This window comes from Dreissena polymorpha, chromosome 1, assembly GCF_020536995.1.
Source record: "Dreissena polymorpha isolate Duluth1 chromosome 1, UMN_Dpol_1.0, whole genome shotgun sequence".
NCBI classification, from domain to species: domain Eukaryota; kingdom Metazoa; phylum Mollusca; class Bivalvia; order Myida; family Dreissenidae; genus Dreissena; species Dreissena polymorpha.
Genome location: NC_068355.1, coordinates 102,473,934 through 102,489,423, shown reverse-complemented (window position 1 = coordinate 102,489,423; position 15,490 = coordinate 102,473,934). Strand labels below are relative to the sequence as shown.

General features: G+C 35.0%; 1 protein-coding gene and 1 long non-coding RNA gene across 3 annotated transcripts in view; both read left to right on the top strand.

Moving 5' to 3' along the window:
• The window catches only part of LOC127865185 (glutathione hydrolase 1 proenzyme-like), a 30,186-nt gene that overhangs the window by 5,043 nt on the left and 9,653 nt on the right, over nt 1-15,490 (top strand). For both annotated transcript variants that reach the window (XR_008042516.1, XM_052405159.1), the window contains exons 3-9: nt 131-239; nt 679-830; nt 1,240-1,363; nt 2,011-2,078; nt 4,933-5,006; nt 5,714-5,916; nt 7,751-7,844. Coding sequence is in view for 1 of the 2 variants with exons in the window: in XM_052405159.1 (XP_052261119.1) it covers nt 131-239; nt 679-830; nt 1,240-1,363; nt 2,011-2,078; nt 4,933-5,006; nt 5,714-5,916; nt 7,751-7,844 (824 nt within the window). In the remaining variant the exon portion in view is untranslated. The remainder of the gene's footprint in view (nt 1-130; nt 240-678; nt 831-1,239; nt 1,364-2,010; nt 2,079-4,932; nt 5,007-5,713; nt 5,917-7,750; nt 7,845-15,490) is intronic.
• On the top strand, nt 12,624-13,879 carry LOC127865287 (uncharacterized). The gene is made up of 2 exons (XR_008042577.1): nt 12,624-13,202; nt 13,749-13,879. It is a non-coding gene; the product is annotated as an uncharacterized LOC127865287 (long non-coding RNA).

Here is a 15,490-nt window from a genome sequence, read left to right as displayed (position 1 = left end):
ACTCTTTACATAATGCAATTTAAGCATTTGATTGACCTATTTCTTCACCTAATTTTAATGAAAGGAGTTTTTTTTCCCCCAATGTCATGTAAAATGCTTATTTCAAGCATATTTGTCTTTCTTTTTTCAGACTGCAGGATCAGAGCCGTGGTCTAAGGATCATCATAATCTGTGCATTTGTGTTCTCTCTAGTTATCACAGTGGCCCTCATACTGTCCATCTACCTGGGACCTCCACAGGTGTGAAGCTAGCTTAATTGCAGCTTGTAATTGCTGTATCAACTAAAATAAACGACATTATATATTTAATTACTTATTAAGTTATTCTTGTGATAGATACTTATTAAGTATTTTCATATTATTCAGTAGACAAAGTTGAAGAGCTGAAATGGGAAGAAATAACATAACTTTACCATATTTGTTATTGTCCTAAATGATTGCATTATGCGTTTATTTGAGAAACCTCAGCAAATGTTATTTTGTAAAGTGAACATAAAATTTATGTTTGAAATACATATATAAGAAAATATGTATTACAGGACTTGTCAAAGGAATCACTAGTTCTATAAATATATTTTCTGCTTTTGATGAATGATCAAAACTTTGCGCGTGGTTATACAAAACAATTCATTATTTAAATATCCCTCTTTCATCCATGACCAACATCATTTTATTCCAGATCGGAGCAAATGCTGCTATCTCTTCGGACGTCAGGGAATGCTCTGACATCGGTTTGCAGATGTTAAACAAGGGAGGTAATGCTGTAGATGCAGCGGTAGCAGCCATGTTTTGTCTTGGAGTGGTGAATGCTGAGAGCTCTGGATTAGGAGGGTATGATCCTGTCTTGTTTCTAAAGTGCTTATATATGCACTCTGTTGGACTTGCTTTGATCTGTGAACAGATTTTACATACAAACCATTGGCACAGATTTTCAAATGAACATAATAATATGATATATACATAAACCCTTGAAAGAAAACCACATTTACATGTAAAGAAAAATGCTATAAATCCCATGTGGGTAACACACCATTATCAGTTAATATTAAGAGAATTAGATAGTGTTTGTAATGCAAAAGAATGAAATGAAGTGGATTGTTTTGCCTGGTCTACAACACTTATTTTATTCCTATTCTAAAATTTAGAAAGTTAATATAATATGCCAAGATAGAACCTAAAAATATATAAATTGACTCCATTGACCCACTATGACCTCAGTTTCTTGGCATATTTCTTCAAGCGGAGGTTTTATGCTGGTGCATGACCACAAAGTTGAGAAGTCGGAGGTGTTTGACTTTCGAGAGACGGCCCCTAGTCAAGCTCGGCCTGAAATGTATAAGGGGTCACCTTTGAAACAGAAACTGGTTGGTATTCTTCTGTATATTGAGTTATTTTATTCAACATGTGTGTCCATTATTAAGCATATTTTCTTGTAGGTAATCTTTAGTAAATTTCATACTTTCATAAAATTAATTTATATGTGATTTTTTTGTTGCAATTGTGTCTTTTTACATTTAAACTGCTATTGTGTAATTGTTTTGTTTTCATTACATTTGTTAGCAGACCAAAATTACACATTGAAGTATGAAATGGGAATAATGTTTCCATATATTGAACTGTAAACTTAAGGTAATTTACTCAATATCAAGAAACTTGTATTGACCATAGCCTGATGAAAGATGGGTCAAGTGCAACACAGAGTGCTAAAGATTAATATGCAAAGCACAGCCTACTGACTGAAACATTATTTAACCCTTAAAGCGCTGGGGCTGAATTTTAAAGGCCTTTGCAAACAGTTTGGATCCAGATGAGACGCCACAGAACGTGGCGTCTCATCTGGATCCAAACTGTTTGCTATTCTGATAGTATTCTTTGAAAAAAAATCGAAGAAAATGCTAATTTTAGGAATTCAACAGACGGCATTTTAGCAGACGACAAATTTCCCAGCATGCAAAGGGTTAAAAGTAAAGCTTAGGGTGTTCAATTAGGATACCTTGTCTGATTGACACAGGGTGCTCTGGCAGTTGCAGTTCCAGGTGAACTAAAGGGGATGGAAGCTGCACATCAGAAATATGGAAAGTAGGTACAATTATTTATAGCAGTTAAATATAATAAAAATAGTTATTTTATTTGTTCAAAGTTTACATATCACATATTAAACTAATATAATATGCAGATGATGATGTTTATGCTACAAAAAATAGAGTTTGTCCTTTCTGTAAACTATTACAACTACAGAACCTCCACCAATACTGTTAAATGAAATGTTATGTAATGGGTATGACCTCTAATTTGTTTCGTTGGACAATTTTGAAAGATTGAAATAGAATATTGCATCCCATGTGCACTTGAACGTTTTGATAATTACATAATTGTTTATTGTGTGCTTTGTGTAAGAAAATTGTCCCTCATTTTTCTGTGTATCAACATGAAACTTTACTGATGTTGTTTATAATAGGTAGAAGTGCACTATGAAGTTTCATGTTATTTGTGTGCTTCATTGAAAAGTTGTGTGCCATTGAACTTTGAATAATTCATATTATTTGACATATGTTTTTTGTGTTGCAAACTATTCTCTCAGTTGTATTTGCATAAACATGAATCTTTAAAGATACATTGCTTATACTGTGTAGATCTACATGCAGTAGTTTAAGGCATCTTTTTTTAGTTTGTCATACATGTACTATTTGTTGAGGAGTTAGGCATTTGATTTAATGAATCAACATTAAGCTTCATGTAATTGTGTGAAATAATTGTGAAGTAGCAAACATTAAATCTTACTTTAACTTTACTAAAAGTCACGTTTTGCTTTTTCTCGACATACGCCATTGCAGAGAAAATTGTCATCTCAAATGACTGGTCTAGTTTTGTGTATTTTGATAATTGCTGAGGATATTCAAACATAAATAAAATGACAATATTGAAGGAAGCCTTCAAATATACATAAAATGGTGTATATGTCTTCATGTGTAGGATAATTTAATAAAATAATGCCTTGACCTATGGTCTGTTTGAATGTGTGAAATATGACCTTGGATAGTGTAAAATAAAGATACTACTGTAGTTTGGATTGGGAGTTAACCACTTGAATAACCAGCATATTCATAATAAGTATAGCAAAATATTGTTGGTTTATTGCGCAATATTGCAATTTAGCTACTTAGCGACATAGCATATGTGTGTAAAGAAAGAGTGTCAATTTGTGATTGTTCTTGGCAAAAGATAATGTGTAACTTAATATTATAATAGGGCATAATTTAAGACTACAGTCAAACCTGAATTCAGCGGTCAGTCAAGGGAAATGATCAAAGTGACCGTTGTCCACAGGTGACCGTTGAATTCGGATCACAATTTTAAGAAGGTTGGTCAGTTGGTAGTATTACTACGTCGTTACCCCACCCAGTCGTTTGCATACAGTGTAAAACAAATGCACATTGCATTAACAAAGCATAATAACAGCATTAACTTACGCGTGTACATTGAATAATAGAGAATAATATCTTTAAGATTGATTTTATTTCATAATGTTAAATTAAACAATGACTTTATCAACGCTGGTATAATTGTTTTCTCATGCATCTCATTCATTCAGTAAATAAAGCTTGTCACGTTCCGTTGACGTAACGTCCGTAAAAGTCTAAAAAGCGGATTCGGTGTCATAAACCGATAGTACGGTGTAATTGTACCGTTCTAATTCAAAGAAATAGCGGTCATTTAATTAAGCGATAATTACTTTCAACAAGTCATAAACTCTGATAAATTTTCTTTAGAAGATACACCCACAATTATCCCCGGAAAAAAAACTTCTCAACACCTTATAATTTGTTTACTCGCAGCGGGCCGCTTTTATAATATCATAGACAATTACCGCTTTCAGACGCTTTAAATGTTGCAAATCAGTCCATGTTTTGCCATTACAGCTGATCACTAATCCTCTTATCGCCTTCTTATAAAAACACTCGCCAGCTTAATATTGTTTTTAACACTTAATCAGCGATACAGATCAATAGACTTTCTCACGCGCTAATGCGTTATGCATGCAGACGATAATTGCTATTAATACACATTGTTATTGTTAATGTCACCTGTTTAAAGTGATATTATGGGCATCTAACAGTTTATAGCTGGCTATCGCAACCGTTGTTTATTTTTGGTATTTTCACTTCATATACAATGTACACTTATATTTGTTAATTCAGCATCAACATACTAAAACACTATCCCGGAGAGAGAAAAAAATGCATTTGAATATCAACCTTCTTTTCGTTAAACAACTGATCATGCATGTACGATGTGAACCTAAATTTAGTTTTAGTGCAGATTCGTTCATACGACACAAAGACACAATTTTGTTTTACGGATCATTTCGGCTTAGAGGAGTGGATTAGTCATGTAAAGTAACGAATATAAAATATATTTTTAATAAACAACTGGTAGCAAAATGAGTTGCAGACAATTGGTCTTTTAATGCAATCAAAATGAAAATTCAATAATAATGGTGAAACAATTTTACATACCGGTCATGGATGCACAAATTGTTTGTTTACTCGCAGCGGGCCGCTTTTATAATATCAAAGACATGTACCGCTATCAGACGCTTTTACCGCAAAATAGACGGACACATGATGTGCTGTGTTTTTAATTTTCGCGGCTCGAGACGACTGACGCGTGACCGTTGATTTCAGGTCAAACATGAATTTCGGAGTGGAATGTAGTGGCCGTTGGCCGTTATGGACAGGTGGCCGTTGAATTCAAGTGTAATATAGAGTGTTTTTCGTCGGGGGGATTCCAGACTGACCGTTGTCTGCAGGTGACCGGTAAATTCAGGTGGCCGTTAGGTCAGTTTCGACTGTATTCACATTTCATTATGCTTCTCTCCTCCTATCAATCCTCCAATATTTACATGCAGTGAAGTGTGCTTGGTTACTTGCAGACTTCCATGGAAGACTGTAGTCAGCCCAGCTGCAAATCTGGCGAGGAATGGTTTCCACATGACTGGCCATACAGGTACAGTTGGTGAATCTGTCATTTGGTAACAAAAAATGCAAATTAGATCCCTACAAACATTAAGTTATGTCCTTTATATAGATATAGATGTCTGCCTGTTGGATTTTTTACCACACATTCATTTGAAGCCCAACAGACACTGTTCACATTCTACAAGTATTTTTGCAAGATACTTCCCTCATAAAAGTGTTTGTTTTCAGAATGGCTGACACAGTGTAGACCATTCTCATAATATGGTCATTTGTTCTTGTATATTTGAAATGCCTTATTTCAGACTTTAAACATTACAAAATGTAAACTTGTAGTGAGTGCAATATCTCTGTTGTTTAGAAGACCCTTGAAACATGAATAAACCTGTGCAATGTGTTATTCTGTGATCACCTATAAAAGTTAGCAAGTTGAAATTTTTGTTTTCATATGTTTGTAAGTTTGGTAGTAGCAGAATTGTTTGTTAAGATATGTTATTACATGTAATTATATTTGTTAAATTGATTTTTATGGAATTTTAGTTCTATATTAAATTTGAACATTTAGGATTTGCGTAGAAAATTTCAAACCAGCTTTAAGAGCACATGTTTTGTTATAGTATACAACATAATATTTTGGTAATACTAGATTCACTATCTATTGCTATCCATCTGTCTGTTAATCTTATTTTCAACATATTTGAATTAATAATGCAAAACAGTTTTTTTATATGCTTGCAGAATTTGTGCTGAACAGCCCTAAGCTGAATCTGGAAGCCTTCATGCAGTCCAAGATAGCCCCGTTCTACATAATTGATGGCAAACCCAAGAAAACTGGTGATCTGATTGTAAGGAAAGAACTTGCTGAAACCTTGGACAAGATTGCAACAGAGGGATCTGCAGTGTTCTATTCAGGGGGCATTGCAGACAGTATTGTTAAAGAGGTACATATTTAGCTATGGTAATTATGAAATTATGTTCTCATTCATCACAAACCTTAAAATCTGATGGTATTCTTCTCCCATCCCCATATGGTCCTTATGAAATTTGTGCTTGTCTCCAATTTTTTATATTCAATTAATAATATTATCAGTAATCTATGTTGCACTCATCCCCTGTTAAGGGTTAGGAACATAATTTACGATTCACATCAATAATTTGAGGAAAAATATCTTTTGTGAAAAAAAAACGTCTAAAAATTAGAAATCAAAATATAAAAGTAAGGTTTTCATACATGTTATGCAACTTAAATAAGTTTAACCTTTTAAATTTCATATTGATAAATTAAGAAAATTCACATGTTTTTTTTCATAGTTTGAAATTAAAACCATACTTTCAGTATGTAGCTTCAACTAATTTATTCATGAATGTAATTAAACATCTATCAATTATTATATTCTCTGATGTAATTTTCAATGCCTTGCTAATCTCAAGTGTACTGGTATTCAGTTCCTGAAAATTGAATTGATTAGTTTTGGCAATTGAGAGACCATCATTTAACCTGTTACCACTTATATGTATTTTGACACATTTGTAGTCCCTTAGAGAATTACATTTAAGTAAAGGCGTTTCTTACAAAAATCAAGTTTTAATGGTTTCAGTTTCAACCCTTAGATACTGATGAGCAGCAAACAGCATACAACCTGAACAGACTGCAAGTTTCTAGCAGGCTTTTCTGGTTTTATGCTGTTTGCACATAGACATTTGCACTTAGCTTCTAAGTGGGACAGGGTTAATCAATTACTGGGATACTTTGACAAGTTAGTTCATCCTGTTGAGAAGAGCATCTAGCAGTTGATTGCTTTACCTGTATACCACTTAGTAAGTCTAATAAAGGAGTGCTGCTTGTGACTCTCCATTTTGGGCTATAAACCCTTTGTTATTGGAATACATAAAAAAATATTCTACTTAACTACTTAAATATCAATTTACCAGATGCAAAAACTTAGTTTTTCTATGCCTTTTGGTTTTGTCTTAAGTTGCTTGTTCAAGTATTGAAGCAAATCTATTGGACAAATTAATGCAGATTGAATAGTTACAACTGGACATACAAAAGTTCTGTCAGTACATGTATCTGGTTTATTCAGATCTGCATGATGCCTTTCAAAATACTGTAGGCAATATTGCTTCTCATCTCATTTTCTTTGTAAATAATATAATAAGCTAATAAACCAGTAACGTTTGTGTGAAATTATAAATAATTAAATTTGCTGTATATATATTTGAAACATGTGCTTGTAATATTGCTCATGGCCATCTAGTGTTACACTTTAGTATGGCAAAAGGCATTGCTTATGTCTATTTGCCAAATAAAAGGGTAGAAACCAGTTTACCCGTCGCCGTGGCCTAGTGGATAAGGCGTTTGCCTCAGGATCGGGAGGTCGAAGATTCGAGCACCATGGGGAGCGTTTGTGGAAGGATGTATGTTTGTCTTGGGACTTGTTCCGATATGGCCAGCTCGTGAGCCGCGAGCGTTAAAAATGAATGGCTACCGACTTTTATCCGCCTGGTGCCTGGCATAGTGATAGGAGTTGGGAGGTACATGGTATACACACGCAAAAAGTGTCTCATATGTCAAATTGGCTGGCCCTGTCAATAGGGGTGACACTATAATAAAAAAGATCTTTTTATACTGGTAGTATATCTATTATCAAGCCATTATTATATGTATAATACCGGTAGGTATAATAGCCATTTATATATTATTTCACATTATTTACTTTTAAAGTTAAGCAATTTAATAGATATATCATGTAATGTTTTTTGCTTTTTTTGTAGCTTGTGAATGCAGGCTCTCCGGGAATTGTGACAAAAGATGACCTAGCCAACTATGAAGTACAGATGCGATCAGTGGTCAAGACAACATATAAAGGTATAATATATTTACATTCTTATTAAAATCTTGAATGTGTTATATTGTTAAAAATGCTTGTCCTATTTTATACGTTTTAGAAACCATACATTCACAGATTGTTTTATGGTGGATGTTAATTAACAGCAAATCATTGAAATGTGGTTTCTTTATTATTACAGCATAATACAAATATCTTTGAACTGTCATAGACTTTATTATACCACATGTCTTTATAACAAATATAATTGTCAGTTATGAATTTTGTTTTTAGAAATATTCTCATTTCATTTATTTAATATACAATGTAACAATGAATGACATATGTTTTGAGATATTGCAAGCATAGATATTCATAAAAATAAAATGTTGTAATGAAGTTTTATGTACAGCCAAAACCCCATGGCTGGAACTCGTCCGGGACCGGCAACAAAAGTTCGAGCCATCCGGTATTTGAACAGTCTGATTTTTAATAAACTTTTGTTTACGAACAAGTCTGCAGTACATTTTCACATCCAGTTGAGTAGTACACATATTGCTTAAACTCCGTACTTCTTCGTTCTACTTACTGCTCTTGAATCAATAAGAACCAAATATATACTTAATACGTTTAAAAACTAATATTTTAAAACATTATATCAAACAATATCATATAGTTAAGTATATCAGCACATTTTAACGTAGTGCATTTTTTGGTAACACAGAGCATTAAGGAACAAAACATGCATCAGCACTATATACACATCATTTACATACAATACAGAACTACGTTTATAGATTTTTAGCTCACCTGATTGCTCAGGTGAGCTTTTGTGACCGGTCTTTGTCCGTCGTACGTCCATGCGTCTGTTAACATTTGTTTGTAAACACTCTAGAGGCCACATTTATTTCTGATCTTCATAAAACTTGGTCAGAAGCTTTGTCCCGATGAAATCTCGGTCGAGTTCGAAACTGGGTCGTGCCGGGTCAAAAACTAGGTCACTAGGTCAAAAATAAAGAAAAAACTTGTAAACACTGTAGAAGTCACATTTTATGCCCAATCTTCATGTAACATTGTCAAAATGTTTGTCTTAATGATATGTTGGTTGAGTTCAAAAGTGGTTTGAAAAACATGGCCGCCAGTGGGCGGAACAGTTTTCCTTATTTGGCTATAGAGAAACCTTGTAATCACTCTGGAAGTCACAATTTTTGCCCAATCATCATGAAAGTTGGTCAAAACATTGGTTTTATTGATTTCTCGAACGAGTTAGAAAATGGTCAAGATCGGTGAAAAAACATGGCCGCCAGTGGGCAGAAATGAAATTTTGTCTGAACTTTTGTTTCCTAGATACGTGAGTTAAGTTTGAAAATGGTTCAGGTCTGTGGAAAAACATGGTTGCCAGGGGGACGTGGCAGTTTTCCTTATATTTATATAGTAAAAACTAGGGATGGCAACGAATACCGATTTTGGTATTCGAATATTCGGTCATCCTTCCGAACGAATATTCGGATATTCGGTCAACATCTGTTGCAAAAAAGTCAACTTTGTTTACCGTACCATTACTCCAAGAATTCTACTTTCGTTTTTACCGGAAGTGCACCGGAAATGACTAAATATTGACACAGCATTGCCGTCGATAATTCGAAGCTGATTTTGTTGATTACTTTTTATTGTTAAAATTGAATGACAAAAACTGTTTTTAAACTAATAATATTGTACATTAACAATAGAACGAGAAACATAATATTACATGACGACAAAATAATTACATGACAAAACAGAACTTAAACGAATTATGTACATAGCCGCAACACACTTTGAACCTGTTTAACAGACTAAACAGTCAGTCTTTTAAAGTTGCCACGTTTAAAAGTCACTTGGATCGGCGACTTCTTATCGGATGTTGTCGTGAAATACTTCCAAGCATCGGAAGGCGTAGGTGGCATTTTGCTTGGACAGAGATTTACTTTGTGCGTGTAGCAATTATAATATTTTCAATTAAATGAGGGCGAACTACCAAAAACATTTCTTGAAGTATAATACCTGATTGAATATTGAGTAATAAATTAAAGTTTGGACCATACGATACGCAAATACTCGTTAGAGGTTGATTAAATTATTTTCTAAAAGCTTTTTTGATTGGACAACGTGATTATAACCATACGATCTCTTTGTTTTTCACACCAAGTCGGCACTTCCTTCACTCATTTAATCTTGGATCATTTTAAATGTAATTCGAGTTATTAGATCAAGACGGGTCGGTGGTTTAATTGCCATACGGTCTTATTCGTTTTTTACACCAAGTTGGTTTTTCCTTTACTCATTTAATCTTTGATAATTTTAAATGTAATTCGAGTATCGGTGTTTTGATTGCCGACGCGATTTGCACCTATCATAATTTTGACAGTGTCTGTCTTTGTTAGGCAATTAGCGGGATTTATGACCGGTATACTGTCATCACCATAGCGACGCATTATCGCGCGTAGCAGGAATAAACATTATGACATGAGGAACAACTTTTTTTAACAATGTTTGAAGCAAATTTCACGAAAACAAAGTCTTTGAAATTACTCGATTTTTTATTTTTTCTTCCGAATATTCGATTCGGAAAACTGTATCCGAATATTCGGTCTGGGACCGAATATTCGGATATTCGGATATTCGTTGACATCCCTAGTAAAAACGCTTGCAAACAATCATGAATTAAGGTCATGTAAGTTGTAACATGTGAGACAACTCTTCTAAATATTGCATTTAAGAATACAGTAGTTACTCCCCTTTGATTATTAATGTTTTCAAAATAATACAGTGTAGTTGTGTTTCATTTATGTGTTAATTGTTATTCTTGGTTGGATGTTTCTATGCCCCCTTTCGAAGAAAAGGGGGCATATAGTGATCGGACTGTCCGTCCGTCTGTCTGTCCGTCTTTCCGTCACACTTTGCATTTAGGTTTCCAAAAATGCTCATAACTTCTATGTCCCTTAAGATATAACCTTCATATTTGGTATGCATGTGTATATGGACAAGGCCTTTCCGAACGCCTACATTTCTTTAGCCCTGTGACCTTGACCTTGAACTTAGGGTCTGCATTTAGGTATCAAAAATGCTCATTACTTCTATGTCCCTTGAGATATAAACTTCATATTTGGTATGCATGTGTATATGGACAAGGCCTTTCCATATGCACACATTCTTTTTGCCCCTGTGACCTTGACCTTGAACTTAGGGTCCGCGTTTAGGTTTCGAAATCTGCGTTTAGGTTTCGAAAAATGCTCATAACTTCTATGTCCCTTGAGATATAACCTTCATATTTGGTATGCATGTGTATATGGACAAGGCCTTTCCATACGCACACAATTTTTAACCCCTGTGAACTTGAACTTAGGGTCCGCGTTTAGGTTTCGAAATCTGCGTTTAGGTTTCGAAAAATGCTCATAACTTCTATGTCCCTTGAGATATAACCTTCATATTTGGTATGCATGTTTATATGGACAAGGCCTTTCCATCTAAATCTGCGTTTTCCATCTAAATCTGCGTTTAGGTTTCGAAAAATGCTCATAACTTCTATGTCCCTTGAGATATAACCTTCATATTTCATATGCATGTGTATATGGACACGGCCTTTCCATACGCACAAAATGTTTGACCCATGTGACCTTGACGTTGAACTTAGGGTCCACATTTAGGTTTAGAAATCTGTGTTTAGGTTTCGAAAAATGCTCCTAACTTCTATGCCCCTTGAGATATAACCTTCATATTTGGTATGCATGTGTATATGGGCAGGGCCTTTCCTTACGCACACAACTTTTTACCCCTGTGACCTTGACCTTGAACTTAGGGTCCGCATTTAGGTTTCAAAATCTGCGTTTAGGTTTCGAAAAATGCTCATAATTTCTATGTCCCTTGAGATACATGTATAACCTTCATATTTGGTGTGCATGTGTATATGGACAAGGCCTTTCCATACGCACACAATTTTTTACCCCTGTGACCTTTGCCTTGAAGTAAGGGTCCGTGTTTAGGTTTTGAAATCTGGGTTTAGGTTTCGAAAAATGCTCATAACTTCTATGTCCCTTGAGTAAAGCTTCCATATTTGGTATGCATGTTTATATGGACAAGGCCTTACCATATACTTACAAATTTTTACCCCTGTGACCTTGACCTTGAACTTAGGGTCCGCGTTAAGGTTTCGAAATCTGCGTTTAGGTTTCGAAAAATGCTATAACTTCTATCAAAGCGTTTATAGGGGGCATATGTCATCCTATGGTGACAGCTCTTGTTTTTAGCTCACCTGATTGCTCAGGTGAGCTTTTGTGACTTTCTTTGTCCGTCGTCTGTCCGTTCACATTTGTTGGTAAACACTCTAGAGGCCACATTTATTGTCTGATCTTCATGAAACTTGGTCAGAAGATTTGTCCCAATTAAATCTCGATTGAGTTTGAAACTGGGTCATGTTGGGTCAAAAACTAGGTCACTAGGTAAAAAAAAAAGAAAAAGCTTGTAAACACTGTAGAAGTCACATTTCACGCCCAATCTTCACGTAACTTTGTCTGTATGTCTGTGTTAATGATATGTTGGTTGAGTTCAAAAGTGGTTCCAATCCATTGACAAACATGGCCGCCAGTGGGCGGGGCAGTTTTCCTTATATGGCTATAGAGAAACCTTGTAAACTCTCTAGAAGTCACAATTTTTGCCCAATCATCATGAAAGTTAATCAAAACATTGGTTTTATTAGCCGGATTTTTTTCGAAAAAATCTCGGCTTATAGATTGATGTTGTCGGGCGGGCGGGGGGGGCGGGCGGGGTGGCGGCGTGCTCGAAAATGTTAAAGTTCTTATTTCATGGTATAACTTTGGTATGCTTGGACCTAGAGTCTTCAAACTTGACATGAAGGTTGGCCAGGATTAACAGATGACCACTGGTCATTTCAAGGTCATTCATTTGAAGGTCAAGGTCACTGTGACCTTCAATATAAAAAATGTTAAAGTTCTTATAACTTTGGTATGCTTGGACCTAGAGTCTTGAAACTTGACATGAAGGTTGGCCATAACTAGTTAGTAACCACTGGTCATTTCAAGGTCATTCATTTGAAGGTCAAGGTCACTGTGACCTTGAATGTAAAAATGTTAAAGTTCTTATTTCATGGTATAACTTTGGTATGCTTGGACCTAGAGTCTTCAAACTTGACATGAAGGTTGGCCAGGATTAACAGATGACCACTGGTCATTTCAAGGTCATTCATTTGAAGGTAAAGGTCACTGTGACCTTCAATATAAAAATGTTAAAGTTGTTATAACTTTGGTATGCTTGGACCTAGAGTCTTGAAACTTGACATGAAGGTTGGCCAGAACTAGTAAGTAACCACTGGACATTTCAAGGTCATTCATTTGAAGGTCAAGGTCACTGTGACCTTGAATGTAAAAATGTTAAAGTTGTTATAACTTTGGTATGCTTGGACCTAGAGTCTTGAAACTTGACATGAAGGTTGGCCAGAACTAGTAAGTAACCACTGGACATTTCAAGGTCATTCATTTGAAGGTCAAGGTCACTGTGACCTTGAATGTAAAAATGTTAAAGTTCTTATTTCATGTTATAACTTTGGTATGCTTGTACCTAGAGTCTTCAAACTTGAAATAAAGATTGGCCAGTACTAGAAGATGACCACTGGTCATTTCAATGTCATTCATTTGAAGGTCAAGGTCACTGTGACCTTAAATGTTAAAATGTTGAAATTGTTATAACTTTGGTATGCTTGGACATAGAGTCTTCAAACTTGACATGAAGGTTTGCAAGCACACTTAGATGACCACTGGTCATTTCAAGGTCATTCATTCTAAGACTATCATTCAAGCTTGGATCATATTTATGTGTCCAATCTATCTGCTAGAACTGGTGTGATAGAAACCTTTTGGAGTGATCATAAGGCTGTCTGGATTTCTGTGTAGGTATGTGAAAGCAAAACAATAAATAGTATTATTTCATCTAAGTTTATTTTCTTACATTTGATAATGAAATTGATGGAAACTTCAAACAATATCTTACTAATTTGCTAATAAAAAAATTGAGATCAAACTTTCCTAATTGTCAATTCAAGTTCATATTTGTGACCTTAAATGTTATTGTTGTTCATGTATATGCATGCATTCAAAACATAACACAAGGTTTGCTCATGCCTTGAAAAGTACTTACATTTCATTTTGACCTTTGAACAATATTTCAGTAATTTAAATATTGCATTGACAAAAACACGAAAGGTACTTTCCTGTCATTTAAATAAAAAATCCGGCTTCAATGCGGTCATCTCCGACCGCGGAACTCTTGTTGATATTTTGGACGAGTTCGAAAATGGTCTAGATCGGTGAAAAAACATGGCCACCAGTGGGCGGGGCATTTTTCTCTATATGTATATAGTGAAAACATGTGAACACTATAAGTCACATTTTTTACCAAATTTTCATGAAATTTGGTCAGAGCATTTGTTTCCTTGATATGAGAGTTGAGTTGGAAAATGGTTCCAGTCAGTTGAAAAACATGGTTGGGGAGGGGGAGGGGAGGGGGGGGGGGCAGTTTTCTTATATTTATATAGTAAAAAAAAAGCTTGTGAACACTCTAGAAGTCACATTTTTTGCCCAATCATCATGAAACTTGGTGAATAGATTTGTTTTATATATATCTCAGATGAGTTTGCAAATGGTCCCGATGGGTCAATAAACATGGCTGCCAGGGGGGTGGGGCAGTTTTCCTTATGTGACTATATCGAGAGAAACCTTTCTTATATTTATATAGTAAAAAAAAGCTTGTGAACACTCTAGAAGTCACATTTTTTGCCCAATCATCATGAAACCTGGTGAATAGATTTGTTTTATATATATCTCAGATGAGTTTGCAAATGGTCCCGATGGGTCAATAAACATGGCTGCCAGGGGGGTGGGGCAGTTTTCCTTATGTGACTATATCGAGAAAAACCTTGTGATGGAACACTATAGAAGTCACATTTTTTGCCTAATAATCATGAAATTAGTCAATACATTGGTTTTACTTATTTCTTGGACAAGTTGGAAAATGGCTCAGATCAGTGAAACACACTTTTTAGCTCACCTGATTGCTCAGGTGATGTTTTAGGATTGGTCTTTGTCCGCTGTCCGTCAGTCCACATTTGGTTTGTAAACACTCTAGCATTCACATTTCTCAAGCATTCTTTATCAATGTTGCTGAAAGATCTCAGTCAAGTTTGATGATGAGCAAAATCACATAATTATTGCCCTTAGATTGTCCAAATTTTCATTATATTATACAAAATCCTTGTAAGCAAAGTTTGATGTTTGGGGGGTAAACTCAAAATATAGGTCACCATTTCAAATCTTACAAAAACAAAAAAACTCCCTACGCCAGAGTTTTGGTTCAATAATGATGAAACTTGACCAGGATGGTTGTCTGGTCAATATCTAGGTCATGTTTGACATTAGGTAAAGATTGAATGAACCGACTCCTCTCAGGTGAGCGAACTAGGGCCATCTTGGCCCTCTTGTTTTTTTAAAGAATAACATTGTCAGTTTTTGTTGCGTTCCTTAGCTGTCGTCGAGAAACAAAGATTTCTATTTCATACTGTTGAGATTGAACATGTTGTGAGCTTTCGCAATCTTCAAGATAATTTCTGATTACATTAATACAAAATATCATCTTTTAC